Source organism: Salvelinus sp. IW2-2015, unplaced genomic scaffold (genome assembly GCF_002910315.2).
Source record: "Salvelinus sp. IW2-2015 unplaced genomic scaffold, ASM291031v2 Un_scaffold1636, whole genome shotgun sequence".
Taxonomy (NCBI): Eukaryota; Metazoa; Chordata; class Actinopteri; order Salmoniformes; family Salmonidae; genus Salvelinus; species Salvelinus sp. IW2-2015.
Genome location: NW_019943052.1, coordinates 7,998 through 23,147, shown reverse-complemented (window position 1 = coordinate 23,147; position 15,150 = coordinate 7,998). Strand labels below are relative to the sequence as shown.

At 41.9% G+C, this 15,150-nt stretch overlaps 1 protein-coding gene across 1 annotated transcript; it reads left to right on the top strand.

Annotated features, from left to right (window-relative positions):
- The first annotated feature begins 10,262 nt into the window (after positions 1 to 10,262).
- On the top strand, positions 10,263 to 13,513 carry LOC139024557 (stonustoxin subunit beta-like). Its single transcript, XM_070439435.1, has 2 exons — positions 10,263 to 10,413; positions 10,525 to 13,513. Exons 1-2 carry the CDS (start codon positions 10,314 to 10,316, stop codon positions 12,333 to 12,335), a joined length of 1,911 nt encoding a protein of 636 aa, XP_070295536.1. The 5' UTR covers positions 10,263 to 10,313; the 3' UTR covers positions 12,336 to 13,513.
- The last annotated feature ends 1,637 nt before the right edge of the window (positions 13,514 to 15,150 follow it).

Below are 15,150 nucleotides of genomic sequence, written 5' to 3'. Positions count from 1 at the left end.
GGTGGTCAAACTAGCAATAACTTGCAGTAACAGGAAAAAATGGCTGACAATTAAATGGCGTGCCACAGAATGCAGCAGCAGCAAGCAAGGTTTGCCGCAGTATGACGCAACTTTTAAAGGAGGAACCACTGTGTGATCCCTTATTGATGTCACTTGTTAAATCCACTTCAATCAGTGTAGATGAAGGGGAGGAGAAAGGTTAACCCTGTCTAAGCCGGAGGTGGGGTGGTGTTCTACTAAGCAGGGGTGCAACTTTCATGACCCCCCCCTTCCCACATAATACATTAGAATTTATGTCAACCTAAGTTTTATTTACTTATTTATTTTATTATATTTAACCTTTATTTAACTACGCAAGTCAGTTAAGAACAAATTCTTATTTACAATGACGGCCTACCAAAAGGCAAAAAGGTCTCATGTGCGGACGGGGGCTTGGATTAAAAATAAATACAATATAAATATAGGACAAAACACACATCACAACAAGAGAGACAACACAACACTACATAAAGAGAGGCCTAAGACAACAACATAGCAAGGCAGCAACACATGACAACACAACATGGTAGCAACACAACATGGTACACATTATTGGTCACAGACAACAGCACAAAGGGCAAGAAGGTAGAGACAACAATACATCACGTGAAGCAGCCACGACTGTCAGTAAGAGTGTCCATGATTGAGTCTTTGAATGAAGAGATGGAGATAAAACTGTCCAGTTTGAGTGTTTGTTGCAGCTCGTTCCAGTCGCCAGCTGCAGCGAACTGAAAAGAGGAGCGACCCAGGGATGTGTGTGCTTTGGGGACCTTTAACAGAATGTGACTGGCAGAACGGGTGTTGTATGTGGAGGATGAGGGCTGCAGTAGATATCTTAGATAGGGGGGAGTGAGGCCTAAGAGTATCACCTTCCGAAGGAGGAGATGGAGGCAGCTAAAGCGGAACTGCGAAGTTAGGAGGAGTTGGCTCAAAGAGGACGAGAGGCAGCCCCCAATTTTTTTGGAGGGGGAGGGCACACGGGGGGAAGTCAGGGTTCAGACCTGAGCCAACTCCCCGTGGTTACCGTGGGGAGCGAATGACTGGTCCGTGTTATCCGGTTATGCGCACCATGCCTTCGGTGCGTAGCCACAGCCCGGTGAGCTCTGTTCCAGCTCCCCGCAGTTGCCGTGCTAGAGTGGGCATTCAGCCAGGACGGATTGTGCCGGCTCAGCGCTCCTGGCCTCCGGTGCGTCTCTTCGGTCCAGGATATCCTGTTCCAGCTCCCTGCACTTGTCGGGCTACGGGGGTATCCAGCCAGACGTCCCGTAGAGTCAGGTTTTGCGGCTGAAGTCCGCACCTTTGGGGTAATGTCACACCCTGGTCATAGAGAAGCTTTTATTCTCTATTTTGGTTAGGCCAGGGTGTGACTAAGGTGGGCATTCTAGTTTCTTTATTTCTATGTTATTGGTCGAGTGTGGTTCCCAATCAGAGGCAGCCTTTTTCCCACCTGTGTTTTGTGGGTAGTTATTCGTTTATTTGCCTTACAGAACTGTTCGTTTTTTCACTTTGTTATTTTGTTCGAGTGTTTTTGAGTAATAAAGAATCATGAACACTTACCATACAACGATTTGGTCCATGCGCCGCGAGAGCCGTAATACATTTACTTTGCGAAGGCCTGTAACCAAAGTTTTCATATCATCACCTTAGGTTGAGAGACAACAAGTCAAGGTGTGTGAATACTTTGTGAAGCCCTGTAACCTAGTTTCATATCACCACCTTAGGGTAGGTAGAAGACAACAAGTCAAGGTGTGAATACTTGGTGAAGGCCTTAACTAGTTTCATATACACCTGTAGGGTTGAGAGACAACAAGTCAAGGTGTGTGAATATGTGTGAGGCCTGTAACCTATTTCATATCACCCCATAGGGTTGAGAGACAAGTCCTTTCAAAGTAGCTCTTCACAAATGTTACCAAAGATAAACAGGAAGACTGTCATAACATTCGTAGATCATTGATGAGCTTAAGGTTTTGGCATCCTGCAACGTGTACTGTACCAGCTGCGGAAGAAATGATCTCTCTTCTCTGAAATCACATGGTGAGGACTGCAGTGGTGAGTGGAGGAGTCTGCTGTTCCACTATAAACCTGAACATACTCCCTCTCCTCTCCTTCTCTAGCAGTGGTGAGATGGGTGGAGACTGCTGGGCTGTTCCACTATAAGACCTGAACACCTCTCTCTCTCTCCCTCTATTCTACTGACTGCAGAACGAAGTCAAAACTGGAGCGAGGTAAGTTCAAATTGACCTTTCGTATCTCCAGGACCGTACCAGTGTCTACATGTGAAAACAGGGTTTTCTACCTCTGTAGTCAAAATGATGAGAAGGAAGGTGCAAAGTTTTTTATTTAAATATCGTCTGAATTCAAACAGACACTTATCACCGATATGCTCGTTCACGATTCAATCTAGTCGATCTCAAACGCTAGTTGCGAGTCATCGAGGCTCCACTGCACTCTTCGGAAGCCTCTTACGAGTGGGAATCCTGTGCTGACTCTGTACCCTCGGCTGCCTGAAAGAAGAATGAAAACAGAAAATACACATCACAAAATTATCTTTAATGATATTATTACATGGTACAATCACAATATTAGTCTCCAGAGTCTGTTTACTGAACTGTAGCTTACTTATTGCCAACTAAATACATTAAAGCATTTTAGTTATAAAAGTAAATAACAAAGGGAGTTTGAATATTTAAACAATCGATAACCTCAACATGTCGGCAAAGCGATTGAATTTAGGAATGCATTAGACTGTTTTAATATTTAGGAAAATATTGCGTTGTACAACGTGACGGTAGGGAGTAAGACCTAGCCAGCCTAAGTGACCGGTAGGAGTAGACCTAGGCTACTAATGTGACCGTAGGGAGTAGACCTAGGCTACTAAGTGACGGTAGGGAGTAGACCTGGCTACTTAAGTGACCGGGTAAGGAGTAGACTAGGCTACTAAGTGACGTAGGGATAGACCTAGCACAATGACCGGTAGGGAGTAGACCTAGGCTACTAAGTGACCGGTAGGAGTAGATCTAGGCTACTAAGTGACCGGTAGGAGTAGATCTAGGCTACTAAAGTGATGGGTCGGGAGTAGACCATAGCTACTAAGTGACCGGTCAGGAGTAGACCTAGGCTACATAAGTGACGGGTAGGGAGTAGACCTAGGCTACTAAGTGACGGTAGGGAGTAAGACCTGGGTACTAAGTGACCGGTAGGGAGTAGACCTAGGCTACTAAGTGACCGGTAGGGAGTAGACCTAGGCTACTAAGTGACCGGTAGGGAGTAGACCTAGGTTACTAAGTGACGGGCCGGGAGTAGACCTAGGCTACTAAGTAGCTGCGAGTGAAGAGCAAAATAATCCTAACATTTCCAAATCAAATTATATTTATCACAAACACATGGTTTAGCGAAATGCTTGTGCTTCTAGTTCCGACTGTGCAGTAAAATCTAACAAGTAATCTAACAAATTCACAACAACTACCTTATACACACAAATACACAAATGTAAAGGGATGAATATAATATGTACATATAAATATATGGATGAGCGATGGCCGTGCGGCATAGACAAGATGCAGTAGATAATATAGAATACAGTATATCCATTTGGGATGAGAAATGTAGGTAAACATGATTAACTTCTTCAGGCTACAAGCCCGACACCGGTACACTTATGACAACATCCAGCTCAAGTGCACGGCGCGAAATTCAAAATATATTTTTTAGAAATATTTAACTTTCACACATTAACAAGTCCAATATAGCATTTGAAAGATAAGCATCTTGTGAATCCAGCCAACATGTCCGATTTTTAAAATGTTTTACAGCGAAAACACCACGTATATTTATGTTAGCTCACCACCAAATACAAAAAAGGACAGACATTTTTCACAGCACAGGTAGCATGCACAAAGCCAAACTAACTAACCAAGATCCAACCAAACTAACCAAGAAACAACTTCATCAGATGACAGTCCTATAACATGTTACACAATAAATCTATGTTTTGTTCGAAAAATGTGCATATTTGAGCTATAAATCAGTTTTACATTACTGCTACCATCACAGCTACAGTCAGAAATAGCACCGAAGCAGCCAGAGTAATTACAGACACCAACGTCAAATACCTAATTACTCATCATACAACATTTCTGAAAGATATATGGTGTATAGCAAATGAAAGACAAAGATCTTGTGAATACAGCCAATATTTCCGATTTTTTTTAAAGTGTTTTACAGCAAACACAATATAGCTATTGTAGTAAGCTAATATAACGCTAACACACAACAGCATTGATTCAAGGCAAACGGTAGCGATAGCACAGTTCGACAGATATATGAAATAGCATCCCAAAATGGGTCCTACTTTTGGTGATCTTCCATCAGAATGTTGTACAAGGGGTCCTTTGTCCAGAACCGTCGTTGTTTGGATTCAGAACGACCTCTTTCCCTCTTGAATTAGCAAGCACACTGGCCATGCGGCGCTAAGCTCTCCTTCGTGAAAAAAGTCAAACAACGCAACACGCCTAACGTCCCGAATAAATTTCAATAATCTAATAAAACTATATTGAAAAAACATACTTTACGATGATATTGTGACATGTATCAAATAAAATCAAAGCCGGAGATAGTATTTGCCTATAACGACGGCTTTCCAGAAGGCGATTCCAGGTCCAACTTCGCGCTTTTCAGAAAACAGGAAATGGCGGACCAGTCATTCCAAGAGGATTTATTCCACCTCAGACCAAGATAATCCATTCATTTCTCCTCTCACTTCCTCTTGACATCTAGGGGAAGGTGTATGACGTGCATGTATACCAATACGTATCATGCCCATTTATAGGCAAGCCCTTGAACAGAGACCTCGAGTTCAGAAATCTCACTTCCTGATAGGAAGTAGGCTGCAGAATGAGTTCTGTTTCACTTAGAGAAATAATTCAAACGGTTTAAGAAACTAGAGAGTTTTCTATCCAATAGTAATAATAATATGCATATTGTACGAGCAAGAATTGAGTACGAGGCCGTTTGAAATGGGCACCTTTTATCAGAGCTACTCAATACTGCCCCTGCAGACAGAAGAAGTTAAAGTGGTGTTATTTAAAGTGACTTTCTTAAATCCATTTATTTATTTAATTCCACACCCGTAAGTGGTAGGCTTGATTACCAACAACGACGAGACGGCCTACAGGGATGAGGTGAGGGCCCTCGGAGTGTGGTGTCAGGAAAATAACCTCACACTCAACGTCAACAAAACAAAGGAGATGATCGTGGNGAAAATAACCTCACACTCAACGTCAACAAAACAAAGGAGATGATCGTGGACTTCAGGAAACAGCAGAGGGAGCACCCCCCCATCCACATCGACGGGACCACAGTGGTTCAAGTTCCTCGGCGTACACATCACGGACAAACTGAATTGGTCGCACAGACCCGCACAGACAGCGTTGTGAAGACAGCGTTGCGCAGCAGCGAAGGCGTAGCAACTCTTCTACAGACACAGACAATTTTATATTTTCACCACCCGTAATGGTAAAGGTCGAAACCAAACTGTTAAAATCAATAAATGACAAACTGGGTATACTTGGCCTATTTAGTAAGGATATAAAAGAGTTGAAGGAAAGCTTCGAGATGAGTGATGAAAAAGCTGCGACATTGGAGAAAGACACAAACAAGCTAAAAGAGACAGTCAATAAGATTGAAACTGAAGTTAACAAACTTAAAAAAGAGAACATCATTCTGAGAGAAGGCTTACTGGACATACAGACTAGATCCACGAGAGAGAATGTGGAACTTACAAGTATCCAAGAGAAAGAAGTAGAAGTTCCTGAATGTGTAGTTAGAGAGTTCCTCCTTACAGCGCTACAGATCCCACGCGAATCTATCGACAAAATTCAACTAAAAACGTGTACACCGCTTCGGACAGAGGACAGATGTATGAATGAACAATCATTGCCAAATTTGCTTTCTTTAAAGATAAAATAATGGTTAAAAGCTTAAAAGCCTTGCTGGCACGAAAATAGGCCTGAATGTATATATATGTAAATTAGTATGTGTATGTATATATGTATGTATGTATATAGATATATTTACCTTTTTTTTTTTGTGGGGGATGCAGACACAGGAGACGGATAGTACAGTTCTCAGATTTATTTATTGTAAATACGGAGCAGTCAAACGGCAGGTCGAGGACAGGCAAGGGTTCGTGACCGGGAAAACTAGGAAACAGAACTTGAGAAACAGGAAGACGGGAAAGCACGCTGGTAAGACCTGACAAGACAAGACTAACTGGCACCAGACAAACAGAGAACACAGGTATAAATACACTGGGGATGATGGGGCAGATGGGAGACACCTGGAGGGGGGTGGAGACAAGCACAAATTTGTTGGCTGAACATTTCCACATCCTTACCTGAACCAATTCAAAGTGAATTATCTCTTTTGTGGAATCATCTTAAGTTGAAAACTTTGTGGAGTAGCCAGGACTGTCCGAGCGTCAATCGCCAAGATTGTAATCTGCTGGTCAGTTAGAAGTGTTGGGCTAGTAACCGAAAGCTTTCTGGATCAAATCCCCTAGCCCACAAGGTAAACATCTGTCGTTCTGCCCTTGAGCAAGGCAGTTAACTTCTCTGGGATATGTGGGACGGTAGCGTCCCACTTGGCCAAAATCCAGAAAAAATGTAGAGCGCCAAATTCAAATATATTACTATAAAAATCAATCTTTCATGAAATCACACATGAAAGACACCAAATTAAAGCTACACATGTGAATCCAGCCAACATGTCTGATTTACGGCGAAAGCACACCAAACAATTATGTTAGTTCTGTACATAGCCACAGAAAAACACAGCCATTTTCCCAGCAAAAGATAGTAGTCACAAAAAGCAGAAATAGAGATAAAATTAATCGCTAACCTTTGATGATCTTCACCAGATGACACTCATAGGACATCATGTTACACAATACATTTTTGTTTTGTTCGATAATGTGCATATTTTTATCCACAAATCTCAGTTTACATTGGCGCCATGTTTCAGAAATGCCTCCAAAATATCAAATAACATAAATACTCATCATAAACTGATGAAAGATACATGTTTTACATAGAATTAAAGATACACTTGTTCTTAATGCAACCGCTGTGCCAGGTTTAGAAAAAAACTTTAGGTAAAAAGCACACCATGCAATAATTTGAGACGGCGCTCAGATTTAACTCCGCCATGTTGGAGTCAACAGAAATTCGAAATTACATCATAAATATTCCTTTACCTTTGATTATGTTTATCAGAATGCACTGCCAGGAATCCTAGTTCCACAATAAATCGTTGTTTTGTTCGATAATGTCCATTACTTATGTCCAATTAGCTACTTTGCTAGCATGTGTAGTACACGTGTCCAAACGCTCGCGCAGATGCAGGCAAACGTAGGACGAAAACTTCAAAAAGTTATATTACAAGTCGAATAAACTGGTCAAACTTAGTAGAGAATCAATCTAAAGGATGTTGTTATCATATATATCCAATAACGTTCCAACCGGAGCATTCCTTCATGTCTGTATAAGTAGAATAGAAGTAATGGAACGCAAGNGAACATTTCCACATCCTTACCTGAACCAATTCAAAGTGAATTATCTCTTTTGTGGAATCATCTTAAGTTGAAAACTTTGTGGAGTAGCCAGGACTGTCCGAGCGTCAATCGCCAAGATTGTAATCTGCTGGTCAGTTAGAAGTGTTGGGCTAGTAACCGAAAGCTTTCTGGATCAAATCCCCTAGCCCACAAGGTAAACATCTGTCGTTCTGCCCTTGAGCAAGGCAGTTAACTTCTCTGGGATATGTGGGACGGTAGCGTCCCACTTGGCCAAAATCCAGAAAAAATGTAGAGCGCCAAATTCAAATATATTACTATAAAAATCAATCTTTCATGAAATCACACATGAAAGACACCAAATTAAAGCTACACATGTGAATCCAGCCAACATGTCTGATTTACGGCGAAAGCACACCAAACAATTATGTTAGTTCTGTACATAGCCACAGAAAAACACAGCCATTTTCCCAGCAAAAGATAGTAGTCACAAAAAGCAGAAATAGAGATAAAATTAATCGCTAACCTTTGATGATCTTCACCAGATGACACTCATAGGACATCATGTTACACAATACATTTTTGTTTTGTTCGATAATGTGCATATTTTTATCCACAAATCTCAGTTTACATTGGCGCCATGTTTCAGAAATGCCTCCAAAATATCAAATAACATAAATACTCATCATAAACTGATGAAAGATACATGTTTTACATAGAATTAAAGATACACTTGTTCTTAATGCAACCGCTGTGCCAGGTTTAGAAAAAAACTTTAGGTAAAAAGCACACCATGCAATAATTTGAGACGGCGCTCAGATTTAACTCCGCCATGTTGGAGTCAACAGAAATTCGAAATTACATCATAAATATTCCTTTACCTTTGATTATGTTTATCAGAATGCACTGCCAGGAATCCTAGTTCCACAATAAATCGTTGTTTTGTTCGATAATGTCCATTACTTATGTCCAATTAGCTACTTTGCTAGCATGTGTAGTACACGTGTCCAAACGCTCGCGCAGATGCAGGCAAACGTAGGACGAAAACTTCAAAAAGTTATATTACAAGTCGAATAAACTGGTCAAACTTAGTAGAGAATCAATCTAAAGGATGTTGTTATCATATATATCCAATAACGTTCCAACCGGAGCATTCCTTCATGTCTGTATAAGTAGAATAGAAGTAATGGAACGCAAGGCGATATCATGAGGAAAGTGCGTGACCAGGAACTGGCATTCTGCCAGACCACTGACTGAAACACCTCCCATCCAGCCCCACATCACACTAGAGGCTTCATTCAGCGTTCTACAGAAGGCGTAAGGAAGGCGTAGGAAGTGCAAACGAATCCATATATTACAGGGAATTGAATAAGCGATGACTTTAACATCGACCAGTCTCAGAATTCTCACTTCCTGTTTGGATTTTTTCTCAGGTTTTTGCCTGCCATATGAGTTCTGTTATACTCACAGACATCATTCAAACAGTTTTAGAAACTTCAGAGTGTTTTCTATCCKATAGTAATAATAATATGCACATATTAGCATCTGGGACAGAGTAGGAYGCAGTTCACTCTGGGCACACAATTCATCCAAAAGTGAAAAWGCTGCCCCCTATATCAAAGAAGTTAAAAAGTCACCATTTCTGGGATTGCAGATAAATCATATAGGTGTAGGCTCTGATCAAGTAGGTTGTATAAAATGATCAGGTCAAAGACGTGTGTCTATGTCGATTCTCCCGATCGACATATTATGCCCCGATAACTTTTCTGACATGCAGACACTTTCTGTCGTATATATTGTATAAATTATTTTTACATTTTTAATTTAACCTTTTTTTAACTAGGCAAGCCAGTTAAGATCAAATTCTTATTCATAATGACGGCCTACACCGGCCAAACCCGGACGACGCTGGGCCAATTCAATCAAAATGTATTTATAAAGCCCCTCTTGCATCAACTGATGTCAATTGTGCGCCGCCCTACGGGACACCCAATCACGGCCGGTTGTGATACAGGAAAAGTATGCTGACGATTCACATAATGTGGTCCAATGATGTAAAGGTTTTAGTCCTTGTATAATGTAAGCTTAGCTTTAATTAACGAGCTGATTGAAGTCAGCCTGTGTTCATTTTAAAGCCAATGGGCGCGTTCCAGGCTGACTGCATGTGGTGCTGGTGCTGGTGAGGGTGTGGTAGGTGGGTTGGCCCCTGACAGCACCACAGGGTGCCAATAATCTTGATACCTATCTTGTTAAACAAATTCTCTTCCCTGAGCAATACACGCCATACGCATCACGCCAATAGGCTTAACTCAGTTGGTGGGAATTGCAACATGGCTCATATAGCGAGGACCTCTACTATATCCGCATAATTTCATGATAATGAATGACTCCTTAGTGATTGTTTCCAGGGAAATGGTGATTAATGTGATGACACATTGTGGCCAATAGACAACTGTTTTTTAATTTAATTTTATATCAATATTTTTAGGAGGTGATTGAACTCAAGCAGTGATGCATCATGTTATTCTGTTTGTTTTATTCTGACTACCAGTGATGCATCATGTTATTCTGTTTGTTTTATTCTGACCATCAGTGATGCATCAAGTTATTCTGTTTGTTTTATTCTGACCACCAGTGGACTGATCTCAAGCAGTGATGCATCATGTTATTCTGTTTGTTTTATTCTGACCACCAGTGACTTCCTACTATGGATCTTTGCTCAAACCGAACCTTGAGTCTGGCAGCACTGGGACGGCCCTTCTCCCTGGGAATGCTGTATGACTGTCGCAATGACTACCTCATTCCAGGTAGCACGCTTGCTCACTACTCAGTCAGTCAGTCAGTCAGTCAGTCAGTCAGTCAGTCATACCCAAACACAATAAAGTAACTGTTAGTGTTTGGTTTGTCTCTGGTTACAGGCCTGACACTGTGGAACGAGGAACCACTCAGAAAGCACATCATTACAACAGACGAGCATTTCACCGACTTCAAAGTCATCACATCTGACTCTACAGCTGACAAATACTCTCTGTTAAATGTGAACGGCTCTCTCAAAGCAAGCTTTTTGGCAGGGCTGGTTAAGGTTGAGGGATCAGCTAAGTATTTGAAAGATGTTAAAGAGTCTCAGAATCAGGCGAGGGTCACACTTTGTTACACCACCACTAAGAAAAACAGTCAACTGTCCATGAACCACCTTGGGCAGGAACACATCAAGTACAAGGAGGTTTTTAGCCAAGGCATAGCTACACATGTGGTCACAGGTATACTTTATGGAGCAAATGCTTTCTTTGTGTTTGATCGTGAGGTCTCAAGTGAAGAGGACCGTCAAGACATTGAGGGACACTTGAAAGTGATGTTTAATATGGTTCCTGATGTTTCTATTGAAGGTGAGAGTGATTTAGACATGAAGAACACTTCTGAAACTAAAGCTGACAAGTTCTCTTGTAGATTCCATGGGGACGTTCTCCTGGAAAACAATCCTGTATCTTTTCAAGATGCCATGGACACCTACAAAACCTTGCCTCAGAAGGTAGGTGAGGGGGTTCCTGTGCAAGTGAATCTACTTCCGTTAAAAGAATTGGAACCCACTGCCACCCATATGGTTCGTCAGATCAGTGGAAGCTTAGTTGACCAATGGCATACTGCGCTGGAATACCTCAGTGAGCTGGAGATGAGATGCAACGATGCAATGAGAAGCAAGCCAGTAAAATACTTCAAGGAAATTGATGCCAAAGTGAAAACTTTTAAAAAACTGTGTTCCACAGAGTATTTGAAGACTACTTTGGCGGACCTCCTTCCGTCTATTAGAGGGGGAGAAAAGGAAGAGAGGGTGTTGTCCGACTTCTTGAAAAAGCAGCAAGAGTTCCGTTTCAACAGCAACATCCTCAGTGAATGTATGGATCGCATTGAGAGAGAGATCAATGTGGTTGATCGATTCCTAAGCATGATTACAGAGGACTACAGTCAGACGTGTTCCACCAAGATAGTCACATCGAAGAGGGAACTTGACAAAGAGGTCTTGAACTCAAAGGTGAAGCGTGTTGTATGTTTCACTTTCACCTCTCTGGGGTGTGAGGACCCTGTCCTGTCAGCTTTGGATTCCCCAAGCTCTGAGAACACACAAGCATTAGTTCCAGTTAAACCTGATTTGAGAAGATGGTACCACTCTGACAACATATTTGATGACATGGACAAGCAAGCTGGACTTTTCAAAGATTTTGCAGAAGCTAACAAAGAAAACACACAAACACGTTTCCTCTTGGCCTCCATTCCCAACAAGGAACAAGAAGGAGCCAGCATTTACCTTTATGAGAACGGATTCATAAGAAACGAGCATTGGGAACCTCCATCTAAACCTGAGAAGCCCACAGCACGTGACAGAACTCACAGCAGTGTGACGCTGGAGTTGTTCCCTCTTGACAGGGGAGCCCATGACGTCACCCACTACCTGATTGAACACTGTATTGATGAGAAAGATGGATGGAGCAGCGAGAAGACGTCTGAATCCCACGCAGTCTTCACAGTGTCTGGACTGCTTCCCAGTACAGGGTACAAGTTCAAATACAGAGCCGTGTGTTCAGCAGGCCTTGGTCCAGACAGCGAGGTTAGTGACATCATCAGAACCTTGCCGTCCGCCACTCTTTTAATGGTTGAAGATGTTTGTGTTGTTCTGTTAAAGGTACTTGGATTTCCATTTTTCTTTGGAAACAAGAAACGATACAGCCGGTGAATAAAGTGAAGTATGGTGTCTAAGTAAGGTGAAGTAGCCAGGCTCAGGCTCTAGTGAATAAACTAGTCAGGGTCAGGTTTGGAGAGCAGAGTTCCAGGACCAGGAGGACAATCTATCTGGTGGGAGACAAAGACCAGCTAATGGCTCTGATGATCAACTACATCCTGGGAGTTCAGTGGGAGAATGGGTTCCGTTTCAAGCTACCCCAAGATGACGAGGTATCTACAATTTATATATATGAAATCAATTACCAGGATGGATTCCAGATCCCCTTCTCCCTCACCATTATCTATGATAAAAATGTAAGTGTAAATCTATAGATTTGGACCAGATCGGGGTCAGTGCTCTGTGCTCTGTGTGCGATGTGGCTGAGTTTAGGGATCTAGACTCTAAAGATTGTAAAGAAATGAAGAGATGGAAGATGGTGATCCTGTTGACACATGCAGATGGAAGGCAACTCTTTAAACACATCGACACTGAGGACATTCCAGTTCACTTCAGGTTCAATCTGTCAGCGTTTACAGACCAGGCCAGGAGAAGCCACGATGATGGTGATGGAGCCATGATGATGACCCTCCTCTGTTTGAGAAGATGTTCTGGGATGCAGATATGGGGAGTATGAAGAGGTTTTTCAAGACCTTGTTGAAAATGGAGAGCTCATGTTCCCTCAACGACCTGATTGGTTGAATACAGACAGATTGTGTTTCTTTATTTAGCAGGTCAACCTCATCTTGTTATCTTCTTGGTGACCATAAGGCAGAGACAAGACCTCTCTGCTTTTGACCGTCTCAAGGCTATTGGCCCTCATTTCCTTTAGTTTCCTTCTACTGTTCTACTGTTCTCCTGTTATCCTGTTCTACTGTTCTCCTGTTATCCCGTTCTCCTGTTGTCCTGTTCTACTGTTCTACTGTTCTCCCAAGTTGTTATGGGATGTCTTCTACTGTTCTACTGTTCTCCCCAGTTGTTTTGGGATGTCCTCTACTTTTCTACTGTTCTCCCCGGTTGTTTTGGGATGTCCTCTACTGTTTTACTGTTCTCCCCAGTTGTTTTGGGATGTCCTCTACTGTTCTACTGTTCTACTGTTCTCCCCAGTTGTTTTGGGATGTCCTCTACTGTTCTACTGTTCTCCCCAGTTGTTATGGGATGTCCTCTACTGTTCGACTGTTCTCTCCCAGTTTTTTTGGGATGGTCCTCTACTGTTGCTACTGTTCTCGGAAACCCAGTTGTTATGGGATGTCTTACTGTTCTACTGTTCTCTCCCAGTTGTATGGGATGTCCTCTACTGTTCTCACTGTTCTCCCCAGTTGTTTTTGGATGTCTCTACTGTTTACTGTTCTCATGCCAGTTGTTATGGGATTGTCTCTATTGTTTACTGTCTCCAGTGTGTTAATGGGGATGTTCCGGTCTATTTGTTCTTCGTATCCATTCACTCCGGTCTCGTGTTCTTTCTCAGTTGTGGTATGTCTGGATGTACCGGCGACTAAACTCGTTTCTAGGTCATCATTACTATGACACCACTGCTGTTCTAAGTAACAATAGAAAGACATGTCCAAACACTGGGGAGAACAGTGTAAATTAGTAGAACATAGTGGACTATGGGCAGACCATCACACAGAGTTGGGGAGTTATATGGGTGAGTTATAGTCTACTAGTTTAGTTCTACACATGTGTTGTATGTTACTGTGCCTTTAAGACAGAGGGAACCATATGTTACTGTACTTTAAGACAGAGGAACCACATGTGTTGCATGTTACTGTACCTTTAAGAGAGGGGAACCACATGTGTTGTATGTTACTGTGCCTTTAAGACAGAGGGAACCACATGTGTTGTATGTTACTGTGAGTTATATTGACAACATGTTTTAATTTAACCACATAGGCTTTATAAACTCACCTTCTCCTTTCTGAGCTTCAGTCTGTATCATGTGTTTAATAGTGATAGTCTGTATCATGTGTTTAATAGTGTGAAAGAGACATTGCAACTGCTTCAAAATAATAATTAACATAAAAAGTAATGCAAAGTAATGTTATATTATAACTAATAAATCAACAAAACTTTCATTGCTGTTGTCTTTTTTCCATGTCCACCTGTTTCAAACTAACACATTCAATAATATGTAAATTACAGAGATAATGAATGTGGAATCATTAACCCTGCAGTTCTCTGTTTTCACCACTGGAGGGAGGACGTGTCATCAGTCTATAATACCTGCAGTACTCTGTTTTCACACTAGAGGGAGGACGTGTCATCAGTCTATAATAACCCTGCAGTTCTCTGTTTTCACCACGAGAGGGAGGACGTGTCTCAGTCTATAATAATCCTGCAGTACTCTGTTTTCACCATAAGAGGGAGGATGTGTCATCAGACTATAATAACCTGCAGTACTCTGTTTTTCACCACTAGAGGGAGGACGTGTCATCAGTCTATAAATAACCTGCAGTACTCTTTTTCACACTAGAGGGAGGACGTGTCATCAGTCTAATATAACCCTGCAGTACTCTGTTTCACCACTGGAGGGAGGACGTGTCATCAGTCTATAATAACCCTGCAGTACTCCGTTTTCACCACTAGAGGGAGCGTGTCATCAGTCTATACTAACCTGCAGTTTCTGTTTTCACCATAGAGGGAGGACGTGTCTCAGTCTATAATACCCTGCAGTACTCTGTTTTCACCATAGAGGGAGGACGTGTCATCAGTCTATAATAACCCTGCAGTACTCTGTTTTCACCACTAGAGGGAGGACGTGTCATCAGTCTATATAACCCTGCAGTACTCTGTTTTCACCACTAGAGGGAAGACGTGTCATCAGTCTATA